The sequence below is a fragment of the Austrofundulus limnaeus genome, unplaced genomic scaffold, assembly GCF_001266775.1.
Source record: "Austrofundulus limnaeus strain Quisiro unplaced genomic scaffold, Austrofundulus_limnaeus-1.0 Scaffold20, whole genome shotgun sequence".
NCBI lineage: Eukaryota > Metazoa > Chordata > Actinopteri > Cyprinodontiformes > Rivulidae > Austrofundulus > Austrofundulus limnaeus.
In genome coordinates, this window is record NW_013952422.1 from 3,221,171 (window position 1) to 3,247,412 (window position 26,242).

The following is a 26,242-nucleotide window of genomic DNA, read 5'->3' on the forward strand; positions in this document are numbered from 1 at the left end:
ACCCATTTCTAAAATGAAAAACCAATGACCAAAAGATACACTGACCCTAAACCTAGCAGAATAAATAAGAAGCAACATACTTATTTTCTTTAAAATATATATATATATTGATCATTTTACTCAACTTGGTTTAGTGGAACTACTTTGGTTCAGTAAATTCAGCAGTTTATTTCTGAGAGAGTGTGTAAAAGTACTTTTRCTTTCCTGATTTTTGTGAACAGATTTTTACTTAAGTACTTTTCTCATCAGTGAAATAAATTTTTACCAAAGTCATTTTCTGTGAAATTATTTTTACTTTTACTTAGTTATATATTTTCAGGTAGTTTATAGACCTCTGGCCTTWGGTGGCCATCTTGATTTGGGTTGACTTAAAAAATGTATCAGTCGTAGATTTACATCCAATTCTTACATTTTGAAAGTTTAAGTAAAGTTTGTCTATGGGTTCTTGAGATAGTTTGCCAACGCTACAGACAAACATACGTACAGTCAAGAATATTACTGCCTTTCTACAGTGGGAGATGATTAAAGAGCATTGAGTGGCATATTTTTGGCAGGCTAATGTTATTATAAATGTCGTGTGTACAGCCACACAGAGGTGACTTCTCACATGACCATGTTTTTTCTCTTGTCTGTCATCYAGCTCACAGGTGTACTGATTGGAGCTGCATTTGCAATCATACTGATTGGGATTGTGGTGTTCTTCCTCTACAGAAAATTCAAACTCGCTCGTGAGTCATTCTGTGCTTCATATTTATTAGATTTTATTTTTCTTTTATTCCTCCGYCTGACCGGACTGCACCTGCACTTTCTGTTTTGATTTTCTGACCAGGTGAACAGCAGCCTGGTGTGCCTCGGTATCGCTTCAGAAAACGAGATAAAGTGCTCTTCTATGGAAGGAAGATAATGCGAAAGGTTTTTTTGCTACTTTCAATTCTGTTAGCATGAAAACAGATTTTTAATCTAGTGGATTTGCAGCCACTCATCGCAAACCATGAATCAAACAGGAATACTTTTTTCACTCGCTTCGGCTCTTTCTGTAGGTTACACGTTTTTAATTTAAGCACACATTAACCATCATTTTGAGAAAAAAAAGGGCTGAGTTTTTCATTTTTTTATTTTTTAACCATTTCTTATGACATAATGAGAACCTTTTAAAATGAACTGTGCTGTACATATTTCTACATTTCTCACCAAGCAAAATTTTGTCTTGTAACTTTGATTATTACAATTGTTGTATGACACAAGTTGAAGTATCTACGTTGCAAATAGTGACAATGAATCATTTTACTACGCTCTCCAGCAACGTGGTCTACGCCTCAAAGAATAACAAACGTATTTGTGTTTTCAAAGGTCCAGACACTTTCCTCGACTTCCCCTTCCTCCTCCAGCTCGGTATCAAAGCAGCCGCAGCGCATACGCAAAAGGACCAAAGTTTTAAGCATTGCTCGCAAGTATGCACCATTTCTATGGTTTTAGCTTTGTTAAAAATCTGCTTTGATTTATTTCCCCCCCTTTTTTGTCATCGTCTTCTAATGCCATTCTTTTGTTCCAACAGAATTCTGAGGATTCGCAAAGACCCTCCCGCCCTGCAGCATAAGGAACCCCCTCCATCGCTGCTGGAGGCAGACCTGACAGAGTTCGACGTGCAGAGCTCCAACCTYCCATCAGAGGTTCTCTATATGCTGAAAAATGTCAGGTGAGCAAAAACACAACGTTCCCCTCGTCTTCGTTTGTCTGTCACATGTTTTAAAAAGTTTCTGTTCTTCGACTTGTAGGGTCTTGGGTCATTTTGATAAGCCTCTGTTTCTGGAGCTTTGTCGCCACATGGTGTTTGTGGAGCTGCAGGAGGGAGAAGTAATGTTCAGGCCAGGAGATGATGATGACAGCATATATGTGGTGCAGGATGGTCGACTCGAACTCTGCATTCAAGATAATGTAGGCCACAGTTACTTCTTTTAGTTCAAACTTGCAGCTGGTTTTAGGTTGTTTTTTTCTTTCTCTTGGTAACTTTTTCTCTGTAATRGTGTGAAACACTGAACACAATTCTGTGCTAGATCATCATTAACAGTGATTCTACTGTGTAATAATACACATTTAATGTTATTTAGTAGAATGTGAAGCAAAAAATGAGCACAATAAGCTCTTTCTTTCAGTAATTTGTGCAGAAATCTGAACAGCAGAGGGCATAGAGACTCTGCCTTTTGTTATGAATGTCTTTTTGTTTGACCTATGCAGATATATTTACTGTGTATCAGTGGGTAATTAATTTGTTTCGTGATTTATTTTTTCCCATGGATTTATTGGCAAAGGATGGCACAGAAGCGGTGGTAAAGGATGTCCTTCCAGGAGACAGTGTCCACAGCCTGCTCAGTATTCTGGACATCATCACCGTGAGCTGCTATTTATTCTCTCGATGCACATCAGACTAGATTCTGTCCTCATTTGTGCTCTGATTCGTTTCCTTTCAGTTAGTCTACCCATCATTTACCTGTGAGTYAGCTATTATTTTACAGATTAAAGTGCTTTCAGAGAAACCTTGCTCACTCAAAACTTCATAATTTTGGTTTGTCTTTCATAATAAAAAATTAAAAGGGAAAATCTTGACTGTATAATATCAGAATGCACACAACACAGGGCTGTCCTTTGTCTCATATCCTGTCTGTAGTGTTTATAGACAGGATGGAAGTCATTGTTGTGGAGAGGAGGGTGTCTGGTTTGGAAACAACAGGGTCTCGTCTCTGTTTTATGTGAATGATTTGGCTCTGTTGATCGTGCACTGGGTGGTTGGCAGAGGAGTGTGAATGATGTAAGGAGTTTAAGTATCTATTAAGTATTTACTGGTCTGTCTTCTTTCCAACCCTCACCTATGGTCATGAGGTGTGTGTATCATGAATGAGTGACCGAAATGAGCTTCCTACGTAGGGTGGCTGGGCTCAGCCTTAGAGATGAGGTGAGGGAGCTTCATCATCCGAGCGGAGCTCGGAGTAGAACCGCTGCTCCTCCCCATCGAAAGGAGTCATTTGAGGTGGTTCGAGCATCTGATTAGGACTCACTGAAGGGATTATGTATCCTCTCTGGCCTGGAAATGCCTTGGGTATCCCAAGAGATGCTAGGGAGAGGGAGGTCTGGGTTTCTCTCCTGGACCTGTTGCCTCTTAGCAGAAGATGGAGACATAATACAGCGAACAAAAAATACAGAGTCCTTGAAGGCCTGTTGCCTTGTGTGACAAACTTTTAAAGAAATTTCTCACATTATTTGTCATCACTGAGTTTGTGATGGAAGTAACTCTCAGCTACTTCCACACAAAATGTGAACTCACTGTACGTAAAATTGATTTGAGTTATTGCTGTGGTGGGCACCTTCAAACACATCGAATCCAAAAGTTAATAAGATGTAAATGTACACCCAATGATTATTTTTCAATGATATACATCCAGTAGTTCATAACATATTTTGCTAACAAAGAAAAAAATGCACCTGTCCAGATGTAAAAATAAAACAAAAACATTATTTCTGCCTTTCTTAATGGCGAGAAAAATAATTAACTTACAAAAACTTAAGGGTACTCACTTTAAAGACTATATTCATGTGGATGTTACACTTTTTAAAGACACTCTAAAGCTATCTCCTGGTATTTGTACTGTAAATATTTGTACTGTTTTAAAGTACCAGGTGTATACACATAATAAACTGAGAGGTGCATCACTGTCTTAGACCACACCAATATGGGTCAGGTTTTTATACCGCCATGCTTTCTGTTTTTAACATGCATTTGTTCTGCTTTTATTCCAGGGATACCCAGCTCCTTATAAGACCGTATCAACACGGGCTGCTACTCGCTCCACCATCTTACGCTTACCTGCATCAGCCTTTGAGTCAGTTTTTAAGAAATACCCTGAGACACTTGTGCGCGTCATCCAGGTAACACACTGTCCAGCAGTAGATATGAAAGTGTAAATAAATAAAAGTCAGATTTTATCAAATGTAGATGCAGTTGAAGAGAAATATGCAATATTATCTGTTTGTCTGGTGTTGCAGATAATCATGGTGCGACTCCAGAGAGTGACCTTTTTGGCGTTGCATAACTATCTGGGCTTAACGACCGAACTCTTCAATCCGGTAGGAGGGAAATTAATTGGCTCTCACATATTTGTGTGCTTACACAGAGTCAAACCAAGGAGCTAATGCAGGATACCCAAGCTTGGCTTTTGATCAAATTACACATAGCAAAGGACGCCTCGTGCACGTTTGAACAGACACGTGCAAGCCAATTTCACACATCATTAAACGCACGCAGCATCATAACATGGTCATTCCTGTAGCTCAGTGAAATAAACTGATTAAAACCTTTCAGACAACAGAAACCTTTAAAACACTGACTTTTATTATCAATATTGTGGAAATGCTCATTCAGCTTTCATACGTTTGTTTTCCTGTTTTTGTACATTTTTAACTCTTTCTGTATACTTTGTGCTATTTTAGGCATTAWTATCAAAAGCAAGTACACTTTGTTTATATAGTACCTTTCACAGACTGAGATCACAAAGTGCTTCACAAGGAGCAAAAAAATAAACATACAATAGAACAGACAGTTCTGCGAAATGGCTGCACAGACSGGTCCAGCTTTAAGCTCCCTCGGGTCGTTCATAAATGACCAGCCCAGTTCCCGCTCACATGTATGAGTTCAGAAATGAAGCCGGCAGTGCGGAACCAAACGAGGCGTGGAGCAGAACTCGGCTCGGCTGAAGTGGACCACAACGCATTTATTTTGTGACGAACGTCCGCCTAACATCAAACACAAAACAAACTGAATAAACTTACTTTAATGATCCTGTGGTTAAATATTTTTTAAATAACCACAAAGTTGCTGTTCATCTTTAATCTTTATCGGTAATAAATCTGTTTGTTGATTAATCCTGCAGTCACTCACGGCTCTGTCACACTAGACAACTGATGCCAACTTATGAAACATTTTCTGTCTAAATTGCTAATAAAAGTTATATATTTGATCAATTTGTTAGAATTATATTATGTACATGCCGAAGAGAAGCTTCCTGTTGATTTATTTTCAATTTTATCTTCAACATAGACCTCTTTAAAATGTTCATAAGTTGGCATAAGTTGTGTAGTGTGACAGGGCCTTCACAAATGCCATCAGTTCATTATTATTATTTTTTGAGCCGCAGCTCCACAGTTTTTTATTTTTTCCTTTTGTGGCTCAGAGGGGAGTCAGAGGCAGGCTCTCTTCTACCCATCTTGCCACCTTCATGTTTTTTCTGACTGATCAGAGAAGGACAGGACTCGTGTCAGCCCCGGACTCAGCTGTCTTGTGAATGAGGCTAATGTCAAAGCATACAATAAACAAGATAATGCAGTAATAAACATAAGCTTTTAGCTCAATGTTTTACTTAAAGTGTCTTAAGCTGCTTTAAAGAAGCCAACAGAGTCAGCYACACAAACACAGGGGCAGACCACAATCAACAGACTCTAGCTTGGAAGGACAGGTCTCCTTGAGTTCAGCCTAAGGAACCTTTGGGATATTTTGGCCTAAAAACTCAAGATTATGGCTAGAACCAAGAAATGAACGGAAGCTGAAAAAAATTCATATCTGATATTTGAAGATAATCTATTTTTGTGAGCCCTCTACAGAACTTGTTAGATATTATAATCAACTAATCATAAAACTTCAATCATTTCAACTGATTAAATAGTATATTTGTTGGATATTTGTCTTTTGAAGCCAATTTTAGTTTTTAGCTACTGTTTTGCTGCCTTTTGCTTTAGCCACACTTAACTTTTAGCTACACTTTTACTTGTGTTTTGCTATTTTTAAATTTTAGCTAACAAACTTGTTACTTTTGGCTTTTTGGTAATGTTTTGCTCCTTTTTATCTTTTTAGCTTGTGTTCTTATAGCTTTTAGCTTGTGTTTTTGCAGTAACAGTAAGTTTTTGTAAGTGTTTAAGAAAGCACAAAACCTGCTGTTAAGCCTTCAGCTGTTTTATGATCTGCATTAAAGAAATCTTGTGCCGACTAGTTATTATGAACCTCAGATCAAACATCCTTTAACCTCATCGATTTAAAGACTAGACCGTAACTAAAATGCAAATAATTAAATTTTAATCATCTCTTCATTCACAGGAGAGTCAGGCTGTGCCTTTGTCTAACATAAACTCTGTGATGGCCGAGGCAAATTCTGGAAAGATGACACGTCGTCTCTACTTCCTGGATGAGTTACCTGCAGGGACCACTGAGAGCACTTCAGAACCAGGTCTAACAATTGTGAACAAACATTTAAAATTGACCTTTTTTTTTGGACGCTGATTCATCAACACTTTGCTTTTCGCAGATAATGTAAAGGAAAGTCCCTCAAACAGCTGCAGGAGAGTACGATCCATCTCCATGCCCACAGACTGTGCTGGTGGGTTTCTGTTGGGGTCTAATCCAATAAAATAATGGCTTTTGTCTTTAAAACTTAACCAAAATATCCTGGTCAAAGAGCACTAACACTTGCAGACTTGTGATCTTTATTTTTGTCCTGTGTGGCAGGAAATGACCTGAACATGGCGTGTGAAAGAGCGCGAGTGACTATAGATGAAGCTCCACCGAGTCCAGTCACTCAGAAAGTACGTTTTTCTTTCTGTGGGAGTTCTCCGTGGACTTTAATCCAACATCTGCTTCACTTTATGCTGCTTGTCTGCTCCAAATCAAAGTCTTTCTCTTGTCTGTCTCTGTAGTCCAGTTTAAAGAAAAATGTGACCATGCAGCACACATCAGCTGAAGCGCTTCAGTGTGCAGACAGTGGAGGGCCGTCTGATGCTATCCACCTCAATAAAAGCAACGCGATCCTCCAGGCTGCTAAGAAAGACCTGCAGGAAATCATCCAGCTGCAGGTAAGGATGTCATYAACTTTATGTTCACTTTCTTTAAAAATCTTTGTTTTAATGGCTTGTTGAATGAGAAACTTTACGTTGTTTATTCTGCAGGACCCTAGTCTACTTGAAGGCAGAGTGACTCTTCATCATGTCAAAGCTGGCTCTGTTGTAGCTCGTCAGGGAGATCAGGTTAGAGCAATAAATTACAATCATAGCAACTTTATTTCTTAGTTTTAATACTTTAGTGTGAAAGGTTCTTACATGTTTGTCATCTTTATTCACATGATTTGTAATTGTTTTAGCCTATTTAGTCTCCTTTCAATGAGAAATCCTTTTGTAGAGTTTTTAAACTTYAGCTGAAATAACTTATTGCCTTGTACTCTAGTAGAAACTTGTGCTTTAAAGCTTTTATAAGACTGGTGTTGATTCTGAATAAAAGACAAGTTACATCAGGCAACTGATTTTTAGCAAGCAAACCTTTCAGTCAGACATTTTATTRTTGTTTTCACTTGTTTAACTTTGTCAAAAAAAAAAACTTAAAGGGAACCCCGACTAGTTGTAACTTTAGACTTTATTTGATAAACATTTACTTCAACTGTAAAACAAAGACTAAAAATACTGTAGTTTTTATAAAAAAATTGTCGTTTTCTCTTTGTTTTTCCCTATTTTTCTATTTTTTCTTTACTTTAAAAAAAATCACTTATGAAGAATTAAGAAACTAATATTAAGTTCTTTTTTCTACTGAAGTGATTAAAATATTGTCACAAGGACTGCGCTAATGCTAAATCACCATATAAGCTCGGGCACTAGCGCGAAAGCTAACAGATTCAGCTAACATGAAGCAGTTCTGTTGTCATCCAYCCACAGTCATGTCTAAATTCTCCTGTCTGTCAAGTCGCTCTGGTTTCATTTAAAAGGGTTGATCGTCATTAACCTTCAAGGTGGTTAGAGCTCGATGCTTTGCCCTGGAGGGAAAAAAAAAGCCTCAGACCGGTAAACATCACAATTTACCCAGTATGCTTTGTGGCGTGAATAATATGGCGCCTTCCATGTGACACTATATCTTTTAAAATATCTAAAAACTAAATGGCCTACAGTATTTTTGCAGTCTTTGTTTGACAGTTGAATTAAATGTTTACCAAAAAAATGTCTAATTTTATAACSAGTCCGGGTTCCTCGTAAAATACTGAATTTAGGACATGAATAAAACACAAACTCTAAAATGTTTTTTGTATCGCATTGCAGTACAGCCATCATCAAACTGTCACTTTTTGTGCTACAAATTTAATTTGTCCTGTCTTTGTGTTTTTAGGAGGTGAGCATCCATTTTGTGATTTCAGGCCTCCTACACGTTTACCAGCGGATGATTGACCGTGAAGAAGATACGCGTCTGTTTGTGACGCACCCCGGGGAGCTCGTCGGTCAGCTTGCAGTCTTGACCGGCGAGCCCCTCACGTTTACTGTGCGAGCCCAGCGAGACTGCAGCTTCCTCTCCATTTCTAAAACGCACTTCTACGAGTGAGTCATAAGAACACAATCAGTGAACAGCATACGTAGCGTTGTGTTTTAAATTGAATGTTTTAAACTCAACACTTGGTTACTTATTACGTCTAATTTAAATTATTTTTTACTCCTCAGGATAATGCGAGCAGAACCAAAAGTGGTCCTGAATGTTGCGCACACAGTGTGCAGGAGGATGTCGTATTTTATCAGACAGATAGACTTTGCGCTTGATTGGATGGCTGTGGAAGCTGGCAGGGCTGTTTACAGGTATTCTGCTCTAAACGTTTGTTTGTTGTGCACACAACTGAGCGCAGACTGTATGCATATAGAACACAACAATGTCAAAAAGGCCAAATTTAACCAAAGCTAAATGAAAGTTTCTTCTATAAATATTTAGGCAGGGTGAGAAATCCGACAGTACTTTCATAGTGCTGAGTGGTCGACTGCGCTCTGTGATCTTGAAGGAGGACGGCAAAAAGGAGATGATTGGAGAGTATGGACGTGGTGACCTGATTGGAGTGGTAAGAACCTTGGCAGAAAAGAACGACTATCATGTGGAAAATATTACTTTCTATCTAGAAAAACAGTGTTTTTCTATGTAAATAAAGTCTGCTAAATTARAAATCGGCAACAAAACATTCATTAGTATTCCTTTATTCGATTTTTATAGGAAAACCTTGCAATTTTTTWAATTACGACCTTGATGTTCAAACAGATAAACTTTATTGTTTTTTGCAAATATTCACTCATTGAATCTGATGCCTGAAACTTGTTCCAAAAAAAGCAGAGAGAGAGGGTCATGTTTACCACWGTTACATCACCTTTCTTTTTAACAACACTCTTTTAAGTGTTTACTTGTGTAAGGGTTTATTCTTACACTTCTTATAACAAGGTTATAAGAGTAATTTAATTAGCAAGGATCTCTTTTATTTTGGATAAACATTTCTTTAGTGCAAAAATGAATGGACACAAAAGTAACTCTGTCAGTGATTGTTGATTTGAACCATAATATGCGATCATTTATTTTACAAATCATACAGAATTGACTATAGAGTACACCTGATTGTGAACAATTAATTTCCTATAAAAAGTTTTGGGACCAGCAATAACAAGCTTTTAACTTCTTAATTGTTAACCACACTTAAATAGAAACACAAACGTCAGATTAGATGTTAAACACCAGACATTTGAGGCTGTTTATCTTAGGAGTTGGCAAGGAAGAGGTTAAGAAAAAGGTTGAAGAAAGATGTTAGCTTTTCTACACTTTATCTTAAATAATGTGGGTTTTAACCAGAAGGGCGAAGCGTTCTGTGCTCAGCTTTGGTCAGACCTCGACGTCACACACAGCCAGCTTTTACCTTGAGATGATGTTCTGTCACCTGCCAGCTAGGTGTGGGTGCTGCTGGCGAATCTGTCTTTAGACCGTCGAACAGGGGACCCCCGGCGTGCTCTTTGACTCGTTTGCGTCCACGTCAGCCGTAACCAGAAGACAAGGCCTCGACTGGAACCCAGGTTTTAAATAAAACTTCCGTCTGGAGAGTTTCTGAAGGTGGATAAACCAGGCGTGGTTTTCCACACTGTGAGGTTTCCCCGTTGGCGTGAAGGGGCCAAACCTGACAGTTTTCAGCTTTTGATTCCCCGGAGAGAATCTAGCTGTCACAGTGACTGACGGTGGTCAATCACCTTTACTCTCTGTCTTTTCTCAGTGTGCTAGACGGGCGGAAACTGTTAGTTCCTAAAAGCTTAGAGAATCTATGGTCCGCCCTCCAGAAGGTTAAATTAGAAAAATAAATTATCAAGGAAAGTGTTAGTTTCAGAACTCGCTGTGGCCTCCTGAAACAAAACAAAGATTATTTGCTGCTGCTGTGTGGTTCAGAACGACACATTTCATGACCTCTTTAAATTATCTGATGAGCACTTATTTAAAACATAACTGAAAGAAAAATGAATTGCTTCAAGTTCAAAACATTTAAAACATATGGTTCAGACAAGTAAAACATTGATATTTCATCAACTTAAACCATAAAGATTATTTTAGTCAAATAAGAATTTTTCCCACAGAAAAACCATACATAGCTGAAATCATACTGAGGGAGGAGAGAGATCTGTCCTCTCTTCTCCTGTAACTTTGATAAACATTCTCTGATTATCAAAATGCGTAATACTTTCAGTTAAGATAACACTAAATCAAATAAGAGAAGATTCTTCTGTTTTTATCTGATTTAGAAGGAAAGTGGCCTGGGGTGGCCTAAATACTGTTCAAAGTGGAACAGAGTTTTTGTCCATTCGAAGGCCCATCAGAGGACTGAGAGTCCAAGATAGTTCCTTGATAATTTGACTCGAGGTGATCCCTACACTTATCTAGAAAAACAGTTTTTTCTATGCAAATAAAAAGTCTAATTCATAAATCAGCAACAAAATCTTTATTAGTAGTCCTTTATCTGCTTTTCATAGAAAATACTTGCAATTTATTTAATTTTAWATACTGCCAAACATGCTCGTGAGCCTGAAGGCTTATAATCATGTTCCCTGAGGTTTTGTGGGGGTGCAGGGGTCATTTCCAAYGATCATCTGCTACCTGTATGACAAAAGCAAGAGCTGTGTCTATATTTATGACTCATRGTCAGAGTTGTAAAGTAGCAAGTAYAAATACTKTACTTAAGTAGAAATTTTGGTTATCTGTACTTTACCTGAGTAATTATTTTCCATCTACTTTTTACTTCTACTCCTTATACTGTATTTTTACACAATTATCTGAACTTTCTACTCCTTACAATTATTTAAAAGAATTGCAAAGAACTTGTCCAAAGGACCGACCCACCTTTTTTTCTTCTTTCTTTTTAAATGTGATTCAATGATTTTGTTGGTTGAACATGGGTAGTCTTTGTTTGGTTTAGGCAGACTTTCCGTTTATTTTGTGGTTGTGGTTTTACTAGACAGTAACCTTCAATTTCTGACCAAGTGAGAACTGGTGGTTTTGCAGGTGGAAGCTCTGACCCATCAGAACAGAGCCACCACTGTCCACGCTGTCAGAGATTCTGAGCTGGCCAAGCTACCAGAGGGGGCGCTCACCTCCATCAAAAGGAAGTTCCCACAGGTATAGCACAATTTTTCTTCACACAAACTGAATTTTAAAAAGTCAGTGCAGCCAGCAGAGGGCTGACGTCTGTTTAATGAAAGAACAGATACAAAGTTTCTGCTTCTCAGGTTGTCACTAGGCTGATCCATTTACTTGGTCAGAAGATTCTCCAGCAGGTCAACGTTCCTCTTTCAGGTGTGTACTTTGTCGGCAGCTGGCTCGTGCCGATGCTTCGGCATCGTTTGGTTGTTTTGATGTGTATGGTGTGAGTGAGAAGTTTACAACTCTGTGAAATGTGTCCAGCTCGTAGTTTGGCACTCCACACTCCAGGAAGCAAGTGGGATGCAGGGAATCAAGCCTCCAACCTGTCCACTGTGGCAGTTCTGCCTGTTTCTGAAGAGGTGCCTTTGACTGCCTTCACTCTGGAGCTGCAGCATGCACTCCAAGCTATAGGTAAGCAATGAAATGAAATGTACATATTCACATTTCAGTAACTCTGTTTCCATGTGTTAATCAAGCAAATTTGAAGCAAGTTTATAAAATGCTGCATTAATGCCGATATATGACTGCAATCAAAGTAGCTGGAAAAAGTCTTGACAAAAGTGAAAAACAAGACTCATTGTAATAACAAAATTATATACRATTTTTTGTCAGATAAATAGCTAATTTATTATCATTACAAAAACTATTGGCCATATTTCCTTACTTGAAGMAGAAAAAGCTGTCTGTTTATGTGATTAGATGTGTAGGTTTTATGGTTTTAAAAACTTGTGACCACTTTATTGCCTCGTGCTTGAACACAAACTTGTTTGAAGTTTTCCTGAATTCATAGCACTGAAACAGAAAAAATAATCAGATAAGATTCATAGTAATCTTGTGCCAAAAAGAAATACCTGCCACTAACTATAACTGTTCTACCCTACTTCAMTGAGACATTTTAGAACTTGATTTTTCCTTTTTTAACCCGATCATGAGCTTTTCAGGTCACGTCTTGTTCCTGCGCCTCCATGTGTTTCTGTACATACCAGGTCTTTCTAAGGCTTTGAGGAGTTAATTCTATATCAGAAACAAAGGAATGTCAGGTATTTTGGGAAGACGTTAACTAAGTGTGATCTGATCACTTGCAGGACCCACACTTCTGCTGACCAGTGACATTATCAAACAGAGACTTGGTGCTGCAGCACTAGACAGGTACGGTTTGTGAAATGCTGAAATTTACTGCARGATGTTAAAAACTGGAGAAAGTGCCACACGTTCCAGCTTCAGAGGATTTTTTCCCCCCCTTTAAATGTAATTTTATTGATCTCTTGTCAGTTTTTGCAACTTTAGAGGAAGAAATGATGATTAAAATTCTGATTTAATTAAGTTACTACATACTTTTAAGTTTTCATTATACAGCTAACCCAGGATCAGCTGTTTTCCATGGTCTTCCTGTTAACTTCTTTTGTTTTAAATGTACTTTTAAGCAAAAATGAAAAAAAAAAAAACATCGCCTGAGTGCTTGATTAATGGACTCTCGTCGTTTTTAGTGTTCATGAATACCGATTATCCAGCTGGCTGGGCCAACAAGAGGACATCCATCGCATAGTTCTTTACCAGACTGACTACACACTGACCCCGTGGACTCAGAGGTGCATCCGTCAGGCTGACTGCATCATAATTGTGGGAGTAGGGGAGCAGGACCCTGCTGTTGGGGAGGTGAGCTGGAAAGCGTGCAGTGAGAGGGAGGTGAAACTGAAAAAAAATGTTGTTTTTGTTTGATTGGGTTATTTATTTAATCATTTTATTGCACTGTTTAATTGCAGATTGTATTTTGCAACTAGAAATCTCAATTTTTTTTTGTTTTTGAACATTACCAATCAGACACAAGTTAGAGAAATTACATCAGCCAAATAATTTCCATGAAATAGTTGTCTTGTGATTTGGAGTAAAGTTGAAATGATCACACAAATTTTACCAGCTCAAAGTGTTCTTGGATGATTGTTTTTGTAAGTTCTTAGGTTCTTGGTCTTACCGTTTACTCGAATGATGATAAGAGGGAAAATCAAGTAATGCCAGGTTCACACAGCAAGATAATTATGCCGATTTTTGGCTAAAATATGCCCTTCCAACTGTCTTCAGGATGATCCGATTTATTGTGGTGGCTCTAAAGATAATCTTATGAGATATTCCTGCTATGTTGGAAGGATGTCAGGACCACTCCAATCTCAAATCGGGGATATTCAACATGTTTGATTGTCTTGGCCTGATTTGGCACAGATAGGTGACAGAAACACGGAGGAGAATCCAAAATACAGAAGCCAAAACAACTGCCATKTTGCACCAGAAAGTTTGTGGATGTCTGAAATATCTGTTTTAGTTTTTACTCTGTTAAAAATAGTTCATAAACTATCGCCATCACTTCTTMCTCGTCGTCTGTGTTTTAAGTTTTCTGAAAAGGAAATGCTTTCTGGTCAAAAAGGTTTTCAGTAACTGAGATAGAGAAACATCTAAGAATAAACATGGTCAACTTAAAGACAGATGGGATTCAGCAGCAGTGAATAGTGACRTATTTCAGTTCTGTTGTAAATGATTAAAACTCTAAAGCCACAGCTGGAGTAGACTCAACAGAACTGGATAGCTCGTGACTAAAAAAATACTTGGAAACCCCAAGACAAGTAGGTGGTGAGCTTTGAAAATTGGTAGCAACAGGTTAGCTGTGGTGGGTTTTTATCTTCTTTTTACGTCATTAATACAACTCAGTTTGTTTAGATGTTGGAATTTGTCAGAAACCATCTTTACATCAAAAGTTATGCGTTTGTACTGTTTTCAGACATATGTTCACATTCACCTGCTAAAACCTTTTCTCCTTAGTGGTAGTAAAATATTTGCCTGTAAGTAGACCAAATCAAATGGATTTTATTTTGAAGGCTGTGTTGGATCGTAGTTTTTGATGATCAGAAAGTTTTTTTTTCAATTCAATTCAGTTTATTCATTTCATTAAAACAAAACAAATAATTTTATATACAATGAAAAGAAAAATATAAAAAGAAGAATGAGAAAAAAGTGTGTGTGTGTGTGTGTGTGTGTGTGTATGTGTGTGCATTAAAAAAGCAAACACAGAGTCCCACAAATTGCATTTGCCTGTAAGTAGACCAAATCAAATGGATTTTATTTTGAAGGCTGTGTTGGATCGTAGTTTTTGATGATCAGAAAGTTTTTTTTTCAATTCANTGTGTGTGTGTGTGTGTGTGTGTGTGTGTGTGTGTGTGTGATCTTATATCTGACCCTTTTTTCAAGAATAAGTTCATATAACAAAAAAATCTGTTATTAACAAAACAAAAGACAAGAACATCTTATCTGTCTAGAACAACAATCAATATAGTTACACATTATACTGTTTTGTTTTTCTTAAACAATCCAACTTTTATCATTTTCTTAAATGTACACAATGATCCTGCAGTTTTTACATCACTCCCCAAAWTATTCCATAGTTTTATTCCTTGAATTAAAGTACACCGTTCCTTCAAACTAGTTCTGAATTTGGGTTTTACAAATATCTCTGTCCATTTAAGATTATAACAACTCTTTCTCTTAACAAAATTTACTTGGATGTTTAAAGGTAATGTGTTTTTGTGGGCCTTATACATAACCAGTAGAATATTATAATCAACCAAATCAATGAACTTCAATATTTTCAATTTACAAAATAATGAATTTGACGGGTGACGACAGTGTTTTCCAGTAATAATTCTCACAGCTCTTTTCTGTAATAAAAAATAGAATAGTAGTAGAAATTTGAACACCTCAACAATGTGCTGCTTCTGTAGAGAAATTTAATGTGGGACTAATCCCCTCCAAGCAAAATTAGGTTTTCTCTGATTTGAATATCACACAGAATTAACGTTTCGTATAATTGCAGCTGCTTCTTTAAAACAAACGGTGGCCTTATCAAATATTCTGTGACACATCTAGTAAACTGGATGCTTCAAATCTTAGCATTTTGTAAAAAAAAAAAAAAGTCTGTACTTTTTAAGAACTGCAGCCCTGTATCCATTTATTTCCCTAGCAACAAAACTTTAAGAAATCAGTCGAGCACGAAGTGATTTTTATGCTTCACAAGTGTGTTATGAAGCAGAAATGTTAAAGCAGCCATCTGTGGTTTGATAAGGTTTGTCCTAAACATTATGCAGTTGAGTCATGTTTAAATCCATATGTTTAACTGAGTAGTGCCCTAACTGTCTTTTATTTGACCTCTTATATATAGAAACTRTGAGTAAAGAGTAGATGGATGTATTTTTTTAAAAAAGCCTACACTTTAAAGTACAGCTGGAGAAGGAAAGGTAATTGCCTCTAACGTGGGGAGGAAAAGTGTTCCTGTTTAACTGGAAATGGAGGACAAAATGGAAAGATGGATCAATATTTACTTTGGCTCAGAATGAGTCATAACTCTGGCCGGATTTTTATCTTTCAGGGCACACAAATTCTCATCCTGCCCGTACATTAAACCTTTAGCAGAGGGGGAGAAAAGGCCTATTGATTAGTAAATAAATCTGACCATCCTCTCTAACTATTTCGATCTTCAGAACAAAACCATCAGATTTTTTTCATTTAGAAGTGATTAGGAATTTAAAAAGAGAACTGGATCTCTTTTAAAAAATAAGCTGGATCTGTTTATTGTTTAAAAAAATCTTTGTTTCTTAAAATGAACTAAATTTTCCATCTATATATAGAAGTTCCAATTTTGTGTTAATTTTTCTTTCTAGTGGCTTATTTTTTTTCACATCAAGTTTTCAGTATTCTCARTATTCAATCTGTGCCAGGCTTACACAGGAGAGGTCCTGATGGGGGGGGAAAAGGCAACCATAAAGTGCTCTAAAACATCTGTGTTTAATGCCTTCCCCTTTAGTTGGAGCGTATGTTGGAAGGGAGCGCGGTGCGTGCCCAGAAGCAGCTGGTCCTGTTGCACAGAGAGGATGGTCCGCCGCCCCAAGGGACCGTGCACTGGCTCAACATGCGAAGCTGGATYTCCAGACACCTCCACCTCTCCTGTCCCCGGAGGGTTTTCTCTAAAAGGAGCCTTCCCAAGCTGGTTGGTATAAATATAAACATTGCCAAGAAATGTTTCATCTGTAGATCAAAGCAGCTTACATAGCCCCATTTGATTTAACCAGTTTTAGACCGAGCTTTAGATGGGATCTTTWGCTTTTTATTTCAGTCGACATTCACTTTTAGGAAGTCACCGTTTCTTTTRATCACAGTTGGTTTGCTTGTTTTTGCAGTTGGAACTGTACCAAAGAGTGTTTGAGAAGCCAGCAGACCGCCACTCTGACTTTTCCCGTCTGGCTCGCATTCTCACAGGCAATGCCATTGCTCTTGTTCTCGGAGGAGGAGGGGCTAGGTAACGTTTAACTCGTTTTATTTAACCCATTTTGACATTTTACTCCACTAAATATGTCTTTCTCTTTTGTGTATTTTTTCCTGTCACCTTCTTAAATCAGGGGTTGCTCCCAGGTAGGAATCATGCGAGCCCTCTGTGAGGCCGGGATTCCGGTGGACCTAATTGGTGGTACTTCAGTGGGTGCCCTGATGGGGGCACTATACGCTGAGGACCGCAGCCACAGCCGCATGAGGATTAGGGCCAGGGAGTGGGCAATGGTGAGAGTCAAACCACTAATTTAGCTTTAGWTGCATGTGATGCAGATTAATACTGAGCTAAGTTTCATCATCTATAATATTCATCACAAATTCTATTCCMAGTGTCTTTAAAAGAATTCATGCACTTGTTTGTGGGAAAGTAGAATCAAAGCGACGTTTAGTGCCTTTTGAACTGGAGACACTGCTCCATGTAGGAACACTGTCTAATTAAAATAACTTAACTTTTTAAAATAACTAAATTAAATGATGAATACACCAGTAGAGAATTGCTGCGGTTTGTATGATCTGAACGAGTCAGATTTTATTTGATACTCTTTTATATCAAATGTCGCTTTGAAGGACTGATCATGCTTTTAAAGCCTTCTTTTTCCCATTTAAATCATTCAATTGGGTTCTAGATAAAGTGGAACTGCAATGCTTTGCACTCAATTCCTCCTTATTGTCCACAAGCCCCTCTTTCTCCCCTTTTCTGAGGCGTGTTTCAGATCAACTCGTTTTGAGGCTGTCTCTTCACACCCCGCCACCTCCAGCTTCCAGAGCGTTCCATTCTAGTTTACTAATAGAGAAAATTGAACAGGTTGAAAAAAAATATGACCCAAACAGAATATAAAGATATCACTGCAGCACAGAGAGAAATAAAATTCAACTTTCTCCACTCCTACAGACTCCATGTACACAACAAAATGAATTTAACTGATAAAAAAAGTGCCTTTAATTCTACTTTGTGCTTCAAAAAACTCATAATGAAACATGAACGTTTGTCCTCATTTTACTCTTTCTACAGGAAATGACTTCCAGGTTCAGGAAAGCCCTGGATTTCACGTACCCATATGCCTCCATGTTTACCGGTGCTGCTTTCAACTCCGGCATCAGTAATGTGTTCAAGAGCAAACAGATTGAGGTGAGTTAAACGAGCGCTGCTGTAAAGAATAAAAACTGGGAATAGAACTAAGCTGTTGCAGACCGCTCACTGCTAAGATCTGTTTTGATGCAATGTTTTTTTTAAATTGCAGGACCTTTGGATCACGTACTTCAACATCACCACTGACATCACTGCGTCAGCCATGAGAGTACACACTGATGGTAACTACTGGTTTGCTCAGCAGGCATGGAACCTATGTTTGGTTATTTTTAATTAGAAATCACAGGGTTGCAGTTTAAGAGATTTCCTGTTTGCTGTTTGAGGGTCTTTGTGGCGGTATGTCCGTGCCAGCATGTCTCTGTCGGGCTATCTGCCTCCTCTCTGTGATCCCAAAGATGGACACCAGCTGATGGACGGAGGCTACATCAACAACCTACCTGGTATTATTTTAACTGAAATACTTTAAAAAGGATATACACAGTCTTTTGTCTCCTCTCTGAACGTTGTTAGGTTAATGAGTGCATTTCTTTAAAACTTTGTGTTCATTTTGCTCCCTCCCAGCTGATGTGGCGCGTTCCATGGGGGCCAAAGTGGTGATTGCTATTGACGTGGGCAGCCGGGATGAAACCAACCTCACTAATTACGGCGACTCCCTCTCAGGCTGGTGGGTGCTATGGAAACGCTTCAACCCCCTGGCTGAGAAAGTGAAGGTGATGAATCGATTAGCAAATGACACGCAACAAACTGCACATGGCTGTTTATKTAAAAAAGAAAAAGAAAAAATCAAATCTGAATAATAATGAAAGCATTTTTAGAGCTTGATGCACACGGTGGTTTCAACAGGTGTTGAACATAGCGGAGATTCAGTCTCGGCTGGCTTACGTGTGCTGTGTGAGGCACCTGGAGTCTGTGAAGAACAGCGACTACGTCGAGTACATCAGGCCTCCCATTGACAGATACCGCACTCTGGAGTTTGACAAGTTTGATGAGATAGCCGTAAGTTTGAAAAAACATTTTTTTTCTTCACTCATCTTCTAGTTTATTCATAAACGCTTTGTGGGAGTTGATTTTAATAACAAATAYATGTAAAGTTGAGTGGCCTGTAGACATTTTTGTTTGCTAAGGTTTATTATATACACRCACACAGACTCAAGTAATTTATCACCTGCCTTTTATGTTGGTGGGTGATTAAAAATATACACACTCTCCACATGTATGGTGGCTTTATATGCTTCTCTGCCAATGACATTTAGAATAACGTGGATTCGTTTTGTGTTGCAGGAAGTGGGATATCAGCAYGGCAAGACTGTGTTTGATGTGTGGAGTCGCAGTGGTGTAGTGGAAAAAATGCTAAAAGACAGACACCAAGAGGATTTCCACAACATCCAAAGGAAGAGCAATGTAAGCACGGGGTTAATYAATATTTGTTGATGATATAAATTGGCTAAATGAGTGATCAAGTCTTAGAGTTTGTATTATTTTAGGACATGAGCGTTGTTTGTAATCTAACAGTTTCCTTTTGAAGAAAAAAAAATCTATTGACACTAAAATTTATCTCTCAGCAATATTAAGAAAAGGCCAAACTTCTAATAAACAACACAGAGGAATGAGGAAGAAAAATGACATATTTACTCTTAAACTGAACAGTAATTTGTGGAGGATGATGGAACTGAAAACAGAATTAATGTAAAGAATCTCATCCAAAGCAAAAAAAAGCAACAAATGCACTTTGAAAAAATAAGCGAAGACAAGGACAAAGCCTTTGTTGTAGTTGCAGATTTGAACAGCGATGCTGTCTCCAGCCTAACTCCCATTTTCATTCTTTAAAACAATATCCATCCCACACAGACGATTAATGGTGCCTATTTTCAGAAGCTTCTGTAGGATGCAACTCTCCAGAGAAATAATGCATGTCTTCACCTAAAAAAAACCTGACACTGCTGGTCAAAACTTAGACAATTCAAGAGCTTGCATTATTTGAAGGAGAGCACATCAACCTGCTGCATTCATCATGTTTTATTAGGAGTGGCTTCTTTGTATGGCAGATAAATATATTTAATGGACCGGTCAGGGGTTATAATAAACACTGTCAGATTTCACCTTTCAGTCCAGAGGATACGTCATCCTTAAAGACGGTTGTTTGATAAACTTGTTGGACCAGTAAAGACAGAAAAGTGAGTGTCTTGATTCCTGTGTCTGTGCTGAAAATAAAAGGATATTATCTTCATTTCAATTCCCTTTAGGGAAGTATTTATTACTGAATAAAGAGAGGAACATATCTAAATTAGCTCTGCCAGTTTTTTTTTAGCTGCCTCCTGTTTAAGTTTTCAACACTGAGCATAAAAAAGATATATTGTTTTGGGAAGGGAAAAAAAAACAAGTTTGACATCTGACAGCTGACATAACAGCAACACAGTTGGGTAGTAAGTGTATGAGGAGCCCTAAGGCTGCATCATGTGACAACCTGCAAGCTTGATAAATGACACAAATAACAAAATGCTTTTAAAAAACAAATTCTCAATTTGCCCCTTGGGTTTGGTTCTAAATTTAAACAAATTCCTATAGATCCCCATCTTAAAACAATCAGCATTWTGTAGAGCTAAATACTTTCTGGTCTTTTTTGAGCGTCCTTATAATTGCTTTGGTTTCTCAGTCAAATCCTAAACAAAGAGGCCAAAAAGTCACACATGCACAAAAAGGGCTTGCAGCTAAACGACTGCTTTGAGCTTCAGAGTTGGTCAACAAATCAATCACCGAGTCTTATTTACTTTTCATGAGCTCAGGTTGTGTCTCTTTCAGGTGTTGACATGTCCCAATGCTTCCTTCACTGACCTTGCAGAAATTGTGTCCCGCATCGAGCCCGTCAAACCTGCACTGATGGATGGTAAAACTACCGGCACATATTTCAACACTGCCACTTTCAGACACTTTTATTAAGATGCTTCTTGAAATGTGTTGACATAATGTCCAGTAGATGGATTTTTAACATGTTTTTCTCCAAGCTTTTCACACTTGCACAGAATAGCTGATTTTTCTTTTTATTTATTTATTAGGTAATTAAGAGGATTTACCAAACCAACAAAATAAACTACTACATCTTAGCTGCATGTGAATGTTGTGTGGAGAGAAATAAACTCACAATGTAAGCATGCACGCACAACTGCACCTATCTGCTCACCTGTAAATTTGACTTTTGAGACTTTTACAGGAGTAATGCTGCATTCAAGGCTGGTGAAGAGCTGGGAAATCTGAACTTTACCACTTTACTGAGTTCCTGGGAAACATCGCGTATAAACTTTACAGTTTATTAAAACACACATTTACATTGACATTACAGGGYTCTAAAAATGTTACATCTTGTGGACTGTACAGCTGAAATAAACAGCCTAAAATGAATAGATTGAAAATGTATCGGTACAAATAAATATATATTAACTGAAAAATACATTTTCCTGTTTGTTTCTCTACAAAAAAAAAGAAGAACCTATCCATTTAGAGAAATGTATTTTAGCTGTACAGTCTACAAAATTGTTGTGCGCGTACACTCGCATTGTGAGACTTATTTCTCTCCATAACATTGTATTGACAGAATGACATAAAGTTGAACATTTCTGGTTAAATGCTTTTCTATTGTTAAACACCAMCGCAGAAGCCGTCACGTTTCTTTAAGCTTCATTTTCTTCTATTTGCACTTTTAYCTCTTCTGACTTAWTCACCTGCTCACTCAGTTGCGTTTCTCACTTTCCACACGTCACATATTCCATCTTACGGTGTGCTTCTGTGCATCCTTTCCTCCACTGTTTCCCCTTCGTCAGAGGAGTCAGACGACCACACTGACTATGAAGAGGAGGCATTGGAGAGTGCCCTGTCTGACATGGACATGTACAGTCACTGTGAAGAGCACACTGAAGGGGAGGAAACACCTGACACGGTGTGAACTTCTGCACACTCCAGGGTTTGGGCTCTCTTCTAATCATTTTAGACTTCAGCAAAACATTCTTCTTGGGTTTAAAAATAAATAAATAAATAAATAAACAAATAAATAAATAAATAAATAAAATCGAGAAAACTTGAGCTGAAGGCATTTTTTTATAAAGCTTGCAAATCCCAGTCTTGTGATGTCATGTGAAAATTAAGGGAATGTTTTTAAAATATATATTTTATTTTATTTTATTTTATTTTATTTTGCTTGCAGGGACCGTACAACAAAACATTATCACCCATAGGCAACAGCTGCAGCATACACAAGGCTTCTAGCTAAAAGCTCATTTACAGCCCTCATCCCTGGTTAGGCATTTTGATTAAAAAAAAAGTTAATGACATGAATAAATRAGTACAGTGCAGTTACAATTTACACACAAAAAAACCCCAAAACAAAACATAAAAATACACGTCCAGATGAAATTTCAGTGTTCACTGTGTCTTTCAGCCAGTGCTTCAGTTTTGTTGTAAACATTTTCTTTGTTTGCTTTATGGAGCTTTCTGAAGTCCACATGAAATCCATTTGGGTGTTTATAATTTTAGCAAAATACATTGTTTTTCAGACGTTCATATGAGTTTGTTTTAAGATTTTAAATTGTTAAGAAAAACTATTTTAAACTGTTGATGCATCGTTGACAAAACGTAGAATTTCAGGTGTGTGGATGGAGAACAGTGAGTTGTTTGGGTTAGCTCCATAAAGTTGACAAATCAGTCTAATTAGACTTTTTCAGTCTTGATTTTTAAAAAGAAACGTGTAAATAACCCTAKATGACTCAGTTAACTGTTCCATAGGGATGAAAATTTTCCCAGAATCTACACAACTTTTGCTGATTGTTTTGCAGTTTGATCAATGTTAGCTTAAAGAATGATCATTTCTTCTGTAAAAAATGTTATAAATGTGTGAGAAATCCCCACAAAGTCYGTTTTACTGATGCTAAGAGCCTCTGTTTTGATAAAGATATATAAAACCCCACAACAATTTCAACACTCATTTTTTTCTTTCCTCTTCCCTTTCATTTCCAGGATGAGGAGCTAGAGGGAAGAGACACGCCTCTTGTCACTTTACTGAACAACGACCACCCTCCGCCGGCCCCTCACAGTCCATCAGAGGAGCCGACAGACCAACAAGTCTGTTCCAAACAGTCCATTAAGTGAGGCGCACTCCGATGAACTCTACCTGAACAGGTCGACACACTTAACCCTGCTTTCCCTCCTCTCTGTCCCCGATGCTTCCACCTGTTTATCCAGTCCTGGGTGCAGCCTCTCTGACCAGGCCTTGTTAGCTGCGTGACTGACATGACAAAGGATCAGTTCCTTCAACGCAGCAGAAACACAATACACCCAGCTGCAAGCTCTTATTTCTCATATTGAGAGTGTTGAGAGGACTTCCTAATGATTCATACAAAACACTTGTCTGGTGGAAGACGCGGGAAATCTGTTGTTAAACCAAAGATTTAGGGAAATATTAACACACACTTTTCTGAAGCAACTGCAGTGCACAGAATCCCAAAATTTATTTTGAAATTAAAGTGAGCACTGGAAAACAGACTTAAATAGTGTCAGTTTTTCCACCTATTTAGTTTTTAATGTAAATCTTGACAAGCTGCTAAGCTAAAACAGGTAAAGCACCTCTGTGTTCATGTTCTTACACACATGCAGTGATCATCAGATTTATTTGTCAAACACTAATAACAAAAAAATAAGAGCACACAGAACAAGCAACACACTTTTTGTTCCTGACTTTCAATACAGATTTGTCCCACGCTGTCCCTTTGTCCCTGTGCCAGGGACATGCAGGGACTTAATGATTTCTGTCCATTTCTGAGCACTAGATTGTCTCTCGATGAAGCGAGAGAGCTTCCACCTTTTTGTTTTTCTGGCTTGAATCTATCGGACATGAAGTGAGCAGCAACAAAAGGTCAGAAACATGTTTTGTCACAAATTATTTGGGTTATTATGTTGTTTCTTATTTATTGATTTTGGATTATTTTGTGTGAACTAACTATTACAATATTATGTTTGTTGTTTTTTTGTTTATTTATTAACTTGGGTTATTGATGGAAAAAAGCTTTAGATGAATGAATGCACAAGCATTTACATTATCTTTATTTTCTCTTTGTCGCAGTGTTTAATGCGTTGGTTCGCACAATACAACCATTCCTCATTCATTGCACTAAATTGCAATGATTTTCCAGACTTGACTCAAAACTTTGAGTGTTTTTTTTCTTATTTGCCTCTTCACATAGCACCTCGTTGTGTTGACTGTTTGTGCCATCTTTAATCCCGGTGCTTCAGTTTCCGCAGCCTTACGTGTGCAGACAGACAGAGACAAGCTGTGATAAACACACCAGTATGGTGTTGGTGAAAAAGAGTCTGGACAGAAAATGTGTGAGCACACCGGAGATAAAGAAATATTGTTGCTGTTTCACCAACGAGGTGATGGTGTTTGCATATTTTCTTCTTCTTTAAAGCCGGGGACAATGAATCAACGTCCTCTGGCAGGATGAATGTTTCACTACTTTATTAAATGGGTCATGGTTATTAATCAAGTGCTGATGGAAAGTATGGAGCTGTGCCATGTAGTTAATGCAACCAAGCCTTAGATGACCTGTGTGGAAACACTGTTCATGCACTTGTTTGTTAGCATATTGTAAAAAATGTTCACTAATAAGCCTATAAAATTATATTAAATACACATTTTTGATCAGCTGTTACCTATAAACCACTGTTGATTGTCTGACTTTGTCTCCGTCTCTTCTGTCTTGTGATTATTTAAAGCTGAAGTACGATTATTCAGAAATTTAGAAAACGTGCTTTCTGAGCCCAAACCTAATTGCCTCATTAACAGTCCAAAACTGACAGCATTCAGTCAGTGAGGCAGATTTAATGTTCTCTAAATCTAGAAGAAAAAAGCTGCTTACAGTGGAGAAAATAATTACTTGATCCTTCTTGATGACTTATTTTAAGTTTGCCCACTCACAAAGAAATGAACAGTGACTAATTTTTTATGGTAATTTTGTTTTGATTGAAAGAATATTCCCTCATCAACAACATGTCCAGAGTGTTGCTTTGACTCATTCCTGCATGTTTGAGAAATCCTTGAATCTCCTGTGGCCATGTGGCGCTGCCTAAAGTCTTGCTAACAAAGCTCCGCCTACTTTTACAAAGCTCCTCCCTGGAGCTCGGTCTGCAGCAGAGCTCCTGCCCCACAGAGCACCCCGCCCCCGAAGCATTGTCGTGAAGACGTGCTGAAGTGGGAGTGTCCGAAACGGTAGGGGGTTCTTAAAGAGACAGAGGTGTTTAGATAGACTATAGCTGTGTTTCCAGCAACATTTTTTATGCTCATTTTAAAGTGTCGCATTAGAAAAGGTGGACGGAAACAGCAAAATTTGCAAAAACTTCCTCAATTTTGCGAAATAGTTTTTACTTTTGTAAAATTCTATTTTGGATTTTCTGAAAAAGCAAAAGGAGATGGAAACATATGAGTAAGTTCTGACATAGCGAACATTTACCTTGATCAGCTGATCCCGCTGTCCAATACTTCTATTGGCTGCAGCTGGACCCTCCTCCCACTGTCGGCGTCTTCCTGAGTATAGTGAAGAGAATTGCATTATTGTTTTTCTACGTCTACAGACAGCATGAAGCATTATCAATACTAGTTGATATGACAGAACAATTACAACTTTCCTGATGGCAACACATTCCTGATAACTTCTCTCCATTGTCCCGAGATGTGTATCCCTGTGAGTTTGCAACTTTACTTCCTGTTTATTACAGCCATGCGTAATGTCAACATCTGACGTAATTACACTTTGTGGTTGATTCACTCTTAAGCCAGTAACAATAGATGGGGAAACACGATTCACATTTCTTCTTTTTTTTTTTCCTTTATGCAACATTTTAAAAAGTTCGCTCAAAATTCGCATTACAATTGGATGGAAACATGGCTCATAATGCAAAGACAGAATTACTTTTGATATATACAGCATTTTAGTTACTTGATTGTGGAACTTTTGCCTGAAAAACGTATAATACCTCTTTATTCATTTCATTTAAAACCAAAAATTTTATACACATTAAAAACAGAAGATATACACAACATATATACACAACAAAAAAATATACAAATCAAATTGAAATGAAAGGAGGCAGAAGAAAAAAATCTTATAATTTCTGCCCCTTTTTATAATTAATAGAAAGCAAAAATAATTAGGAAAAAAAAAAGAAAAAAAACAAAATAAAAACTTCAATTCATTCTCAAACAACAACTTGGACATTATAGAGTTTCATATTTCTTTAACAAACTT

General features: G+C 37.8%; 2 protein-coding genes across 5 annotated transcripts in view; both read left to right on the top strand.

Moving 5' to 3' along the window:
- The window catches only part of clic3 (chloride intracellular channel 3), a 15,189-nt gene extending 7,856 nt beyond the window's left edge, over window positions 1–7,333 (top strand). Inside the window, exons 8-9 of the mRNA XM_014003900.1 lie at window positions 4,546–4,549; window positions 7,322–7,333. The gene's annotated coding sequence lies outside the window, so the exon portion shown is untranslated. The remainder of the gene's footprint in view (window positions 1–4,545; window positions 4,550–7,321) is intronic.
- Window positions 1–24,675, top strand: part of pnpla7a (patatin-like phospholipase domain containing 7a) — a 26,101-nt gene extending 1,426 nt beyond the window's left edge. For 2 of the 4 annotated variants that reach the window (XM_014003897.1, XM_014003896.1), the window contains exons 4-36: window positions 641–728; window positions 830–912; window positions 1,351–1,451; window positions 1,556–1,696; window positions 1,776–1,935; window positions 2,310–2,390; window positions 3,793–3,921; window positions 4,039–4,119; window positions 6,140–6,269; window positions 6,348–6,419; window positions 6,548–6,624; window positions 6,736–6,891; window positions 6,985–7,062; window positions 8,186–8,391; window positions 8,512–8,643; window positions 8,774–8,897; window positions 11,360–11,473; window positions 11,584–11,650; window positions 11,759–11,908; window positions 12,583–12,646; window positions 12,985–13,153; window positions 16,344–16,526; window positions 16,717–16,835; window positions 16,936–17,092; window positions 17,877–17,993; window positions 18,106–18,175; window positions 18,278–18,394; window positions 18,516–18,664; window positions 18,798–18,950; window positions 19,236–19,355; window positions 20,754–20,838; window positions 21,770–21,885; window positions 22,959–24,675. In XM_014003897.1, coding sequence (XP_013859351.1) covers window positions 641–728; window positions 830–912; window positions 1,351–1,451; window positions 1,556–1,696; window positions 1,776–1,935; window positions 2,310–2,390; window positions 3,793–3,921; window positions 4,039–4,119; window positions 6,140–6,269; window positions 6,348–6,419; window positions 6,548–6,624; window positions 6,736–6,891; window positions 6,985–7,062; window positions 8,186–8,391; window positions 8,512–8,643; window positions 8,774–8,897; window positions 11,360–11,473; window positions 11,584–11,650; window positions 11,759–11,908; window positions 12,583–12,646; window positions 12,985–13,153; window positions 16,344–16,526; window positions 16,717–16,835; window positions 16,936–17,092; window positions 17,877–17,993; window positions 18,106–18,175; window positions 18,278–18,394; window positions 18,516–18,664; window positions 18,798–18,950; window positions 19,236–19,355; window positions 20,754–20,838; window positions 21,770–21,885; window positions 22,959–23,090 — 3,921 coding nt within the window. In that variant the 3' untranslated portion in view covers window positions 23,091–24,675. Of the gene's footprint in view, window positions 1–640; window positions 729–829; window positions 913–1,350; window positions 1,452–1,555; window positions 1,697–1,775; window positions 1,936–2,309; window positions 2,391–3,792; window positions 3,922–4,038; window positions 4,120–6,139; window positions 6,270–6,347; window positions 6,420–6,547; window positions 6,625–6,735; window positions 6,892–6,984; window positions 7,063–8,185; window positions 8,392–8,511; window positions 8,644–8,773; window positions 8,898–11,359; window positions 11,474–11,583; window positions 11,651–11,758; window positions 11,909–12,582; window positions 12,647–12,984; window positions 13,154–16,343; window positions 16,527–16,716; window positions 16,836–16,935; window positions 17,093–17,876; window positions 17,994–18,105; window positions 18,176–18,277; window positions 18,395–18,515; window positions 18,665–18,797; window positions 18,951–19,235; window positions 19,356–20,753; window positions 20,839–21,769; window positions 21,910–22,958 lie in introns of all 4 variants that reach the window. The other 2 variants (XM_014003898.1, XM_014003899.1) reach the window with 2 other exon arrangements.
- The last annotated feature ends 1,567 nt before the right edge of the window (window positions 24,676–26,242 follow it).